Genomic DNA, 5,557 nt, shown 5'->3' with positions numbered 1-5,557 from the left:
TTAAAAATATATATATATATATATAATTACACTTGTTTAAAAAGTGTGATTAAAAAGTAGTAATGTATATATAATCACACTTTAATTAGAAGGTGTGATTAAAAAATATATAAATAATCACACTTTAATTAGAATGTGTGATTAAAAAATATATATATAATCACACTTGTTTAAAAAGTGTGATTAAAAAGTAGTAGTGTATATATAATCACACTTTAATTAGAAGGTGTGATTAAAAAATATATAAATAATCACACTTTAATTAGAATGTGTGATTAAAAAATATATATATAATCACACTTGTTTAAAAAGTGTGATTAAAAAGTAGTAGTGTATATATAATCACACTTTAATTAGAAGGTGTGATTAAAAATATATATATAATCACACTTAATTGAAAAGTGACATAAAAAATAAATATTATCACACTCAATCAAATTAAGTGTGATTAAAATATCAATCTAATTTTTTTTATCACACTTCCAATAAAAGTGAGACATTTTTTTTTGTCAAAGTGTGATCTTTAACTATTTTTGTAGTAGTGATTACAAAAAAAATATTTTTTTAAATTTATTGTACTTTTTTATACATTGATTTTTAGTAAAAATAATTTACATAATATTGAATATATAGTATATATACTTATTACATTGTCAACAATTGTGTAAATGGCTTATAATAGTTTGAGTGTTTGCTTTTATGCACTTGGTTTCATGTTCAACCTCTCTACCTAACATACTTTTGTAAGAAATTTCAATTCTTCAAACCCGGCCGACTTTTATGTCGACACATGATTGGTTCGTCGATTATTCTGGTTGACCTGGCGTTTCTTTCGGTTTTCAAATTCTAAGCCGGTTTTGAGTATAGTCTGGGTTTGGAGGGTCATCTGGACGGAACTGGGTCCGATCACCGATCCGATTGATCTGATCGGCCCACATTCTCAAACATCGGTTTGTCGAACCCTCCTATTAGGGGGTGAGGATGGTCCCATTTAAATCGGTTTGGGATGAAATTATGATCAATTTAGACACTATTTGACATAAACTAAATAATTACACCTATTTAGATAAGTGTACTTATTTGAGTCACATTACTTCTCTATTTTTATGCACACTTTTCCATAAAATGTCAAAAAAAATATATTTATTTAGATCATTTTAAACAACCTCTTATTGTCTATTGTCTATGATTCATAAAAGTTAGAATTAAATCATTAAAATTATAGAATTAATTCAAATCCACCCCTTATTGTCCAATAGAAACATCATATTGGTGCTAGCTAGTTGGTTGTTGGACCAAGAAAACTGTTACAAAATGTTTAAATAGACAACAAAACTGTACACATTAGAAGGTGTCCAAATTTTTACTAATTTTTTCATTTAATTTGATTTTATATCGAGTAAACAATTTAATTTGATATGAATTATTCTAATATTTTTATCATTAAAAAAAAAAAATTTCCCCTCTGTCCCCAATTTCGTTTGTCATCAAATTTGATGGAAAAAATCATCTACACAATACTTCATTTTTTTAAATTTTTATCAAATTTAAATTTGAAGAAAGATTCAGTAAGTTCTCAATTTGATTAAAAAATTACTCTTAATTTGATGAACATTTAATGAAAGAATTATAAATGATTTTTGAATAATTTTTCATCAACTTTATTTGATGAAATAAAGGCCCAAGGATTAGAGATGCTCTCACAAGAAAAAAAACGATTGAGCAACTTTTGAAAATATCACCGGTGGGATTCATCAAAAGTATAGAAAAAAACCTTGTCATGCAGACGAGATTTTAATAAATCTATATTTTTATTATATTATTTCATATTTAATTATGAACATTTCAATTTAGTATAAAATATTGTTAGAATTATTTAGTATCTTGATTTGAAATTATTTAATTTTTTTATTTTATTAGCTTTGATTTTATTTTCTATTTTATTAGTTTTTAGTTCTTCAAGAAATATATTTATTATAAATAACGGTTATAAATCTTAGGGCTCTTCAGTTTTTTATGATTAATATAATTTGAGGTTATACTATTTTGCTCTAATTTTTTATTATTCTTTTGAAAATCAACAATTATATATGGCCTCGTTTGGGAACAGGCTAATTTAGTAACTTTTTGGCTAATTGGCTAAAAAGGTAGGTAAAAAAAAACTTGTATGTTTGGGATGATTTTTTGACTAATTACGAAAAATTGTGCAAAAAGTAGAAAGAAGCCGTAATTGTTGACTTTTTGGTATGACTAATTGGCTAATTTAGTAACTTTTTGACTAATTGACTAAAAAGGTAGCATCCAAATGACGCCTGAGTTTTTATTTTGCAGTATTCTTTTTGAATCAACAAGCCTAGCAAAGAATCTTACTTCTGCTATTCATTCTTCAATCAATAAATTTTAAAATTTGTTACTATTTCACGTTTCAGTTACATTATCTAGATCAACTAGGGGTGGCCGCGGGTCGGTTGCGGCCACGAAACCTCCAATCCGCCATCCGTCTGCCAGATTGGCGGATTGGAGAAAATCAATCCACATCCGTCCGCCAATCCGGCGGATGCAGATTGAGCGGATTGACGGTTTGGCGGATGGATGCGAATCGGTTTAGCGGTTTGAAATTTTATAAATTTTCAACATAGTTCAACTTGTGCACTTCCTCAAAAAAAAAAAAAAAAAAAGTATTACAGTCAATGACTTAAAAAAGTATTACAATTAGTGCATGCCTCATCCAAAGAAAGAAAGTTTGAAACTTTAGAATATTACAATCACTGCATGCCTCATCCACATATTACAATCACAGCATGCCTCTTCCACATAAAGTATTACAATCTGTGGTTCTTCAAATATAAAAAAAATTCAAACCACAAAAACCATGAACAGAGTAATAGTTGAGATTGTATGTCTCTGTATTGTTACATTTATATATGTTTTGAAAACTAAAACCAACCAGCATATTTCATATTTTCTATTTATTACTTTTAGAGTTAGATTTAAAAACAAAAAAATATAGATAAATAATACGTTTATTTTTTCAATTCAAAAAATATATTCAAGTTGAAAACTTTTTTTCAACAGAATATTTGAACTCTTTTTCAATTGAAAACACAAACAAAATATTTAAACAAATTGAAAACACAAAATCTTATAAATTACTAAGGGTACTCGCGGTTTGGCGGTTCGGTTGCGGCCAAAAAAACCTCAAATCCGCCATCCGTCCGCCAAATTGGCGGATTGGAAAAAATCAATCCGCAACCGTCCGCTCGTCATCATGCATCCGTCCAACATGCGGCGGATCGGTTCGGTTCGGTCGGTTTTGGCGGATCGGTATATCCGCTGCCCACCCCTAAGATCAACATATCCCAATTCCAAACAAAACCAATACACCACATCCACAAGTACTTCATAGAGATGCCCATTAAATTGGGCTGAAAGTGGCATTAACACAGCAATGCTACTCATCATATTTCATATCACAAGAAGTTTTATTGTAAAATTACAGCTCAATTTAACCTATGATGACCAGCTAGTTAGTCCTCCACATATATACTAGCTATCACAAATTTAATTACATTCGTCCAGCACATGAAAAACCAATAATCATTCCCTAAACATCTAGTTTGAGAAGACAATGGTGCAATAAGCTATATCTTACAATCCTAAAAATTACAGTCCAATAATTTTAAAATGGAGCTGAAAGGGGCTCCTTAAGCTTAAGTTGAAGATCATCTGGGGATTCCATAATGGAAGAAGTGCATGAGCATTGGCAAGATGTTCCAATGACGATGTCGGTCTTCTTCTCTTCACTCTCAACCACCCTGTCTTTTGAATCTCCATTCTCAACATTCTCCACCACCACCTCCTTAATCTCGGAAACTGGTTTCAATCCCTGTAGAATATAATATAGCCATTTTTATAAGTAGATCTTCTTCAGATCAAATTTATTAGTTAGGCATAGATACAATTATAGAAGCGCACACCATGAAGATATTAGAGGCCTCATCTGGCTCCTCTTTTTGAACTATGTCACCAGCTACTTCCTGTATGACAAGAAAGTTAAAAGGTCACAAAATTTTGATACATTTCTTTTTATTTGCTCTTTTTAATTTTCCCATAAAGCCAACCAAAGTACAAAAACAAAAGAATTAAAGAATCCTCTAACAAAGTGGTTGCTCTACCGATAGGCAACTAAGGTATTCTCCTAATAGGGCTTAAAATTAATAAAATCATGCCTAAGATAAACAATATCGCAAGAGAGATTGAGAGCATTAGCTATAATATCAATTAAGAAAGACATGTTAGTAAAAACTTGAATATGAAAACTCAATTAGTAATTTGAGATCTCAATAAGCAAGAAAAATAAATTTTAAATAACACATTAACTATAAAAAAAATTAAGGTATGCTTTTGCACTACGCGCAAATAGACTTGAGCTGCTTTTAAATTCTAAATACTTTTGAATATTTTTCCAAGTACGTAACATTGTTAAATAGTTTTATACTTGGTATACCGAATGCAGTGACTATCTATAAAGGTATTAAACAAATTTTCTACCTATACAAAACTTATTTAGATAATACTAAAAGAAGGTGGGTATTTTGTGACCGAGTTCTATTTACATAGGCTCTTTTGAGGACGAATAGCACAATATTGATATTAACATTATGTAAGTTATTATGGAGGTTGAAAGTGTTTGATAAGATCTTATTTTAGCTAACTACGCCTAGCACAGCCGATTACTATGACTCTTCTAAGGGTTTAATTTTAAGAAGAGATTATAAGTTTAACTTTTTCTAAAGGTGAGTTGAATTACGAGGCAAACACTTAACCCTTTGCAATGGTGAGGGAGATTAACTTCTATAGGTACTAATTTAACAATTAATAACTGACTTTCGCCGATTAAAATATAAATTAAAAAAAAAAAACCTAGCAGAAGAAGAAGGAGAGAGAGAGAGAGAGAGAGAGTGTGTTACCCGGGCAAGGGTGATTTGCCCTCCATTCAAGGTCCTAGGCTCCATCTCAATAGTGCAACAGGGGTTAGCCATTGATCAAACACAAAACACAATCCCAATAATACTCTCATGCAAACAGATTGGGTTACAGCCCATCACCCTTGACAAACAACCTTTCTATCCATCACCGCCTCTATCTATCACTGCCTCTTCCCTTCCTTGTTATATATATAACCAATTGGGGCTGATATTTTCCGTCAAAGTTCACGGAGTCTTTTGAAATAATGACACAGAAACTAGAGGTCAGAATACAAAGGGAACTATTGTCTCATTCACATCCCGTGCATCTTTTTATTATTTTGACAAAAAGAAGAAAAACTTCATTTTCGCTTCTAGGTGTTTTTTATTATTAAAAGCACATAAATTCACGGGCTAAGCTTCTATGTGCTTTCAATTGGCTAGTTCTTCAGTCAGGACATTGATTCATCACCACCACCAGTTTTCTTTTTTCTTTTTTTAATAGGCATAAATTATAGTGTAAAATTCACTTTATCCCCCGGTGATTGAAGGCTGAAGCACTTTAACTCTGTCGTTCAAAAATAAGTAGA

At 30.8% G+C, this 5,557-nt stretch overlaps 1 protein-coding gene across 1 annotated transcript; it reads right to left on the bottom strand.

The window, feature by feature from the left end:
- Window positions 1-3,403: 3,403 nt before the first annotated feature.
- On the bottom strand, window positions 3,404-5,195 carry LOC114282556 (uncharacterized). Its single transcript, XM_028225267.2, has 3 exons — window positions 4,971-5,195; window positions 3,978-4,037; window positions 3,404-3,886 (listed from the first exon to the last, which is right to left on the bottom strand). The coding sequence occupies exons 1-3, from the start codon at window positions 5,040-5,042 to the stop codon at window positions 3,680-3,682; spliced, it is 339 nt and encodes a 112-aa protein (XP_028081068.1). The 5' UTR covers window positions 5,043-5,195; the 3' UTR covers window positions 3,404-3,679.
- Between the last annotated feature and the right edge of the window lie 362 nt (window positions 5,196-5,557).

The sequence above is a fragment of the Camellia sinensis genome, chromosome 4 (assembly GCF_055761805.1).
Source record: "Camellia sinensis isolate YWXY chromosome 4, ASM5576180v1, whole genome shotgun sequence".
Lineage (NCBI taxonomy): Eukaryota > Viridiplantae > Streptophyta > Magnoliopsida > Ericales > Theaceae > Camellia > Camellia sinensis.
This window is presented reverse-complemented; position numbering and strand designations above follow the sequence as displayed.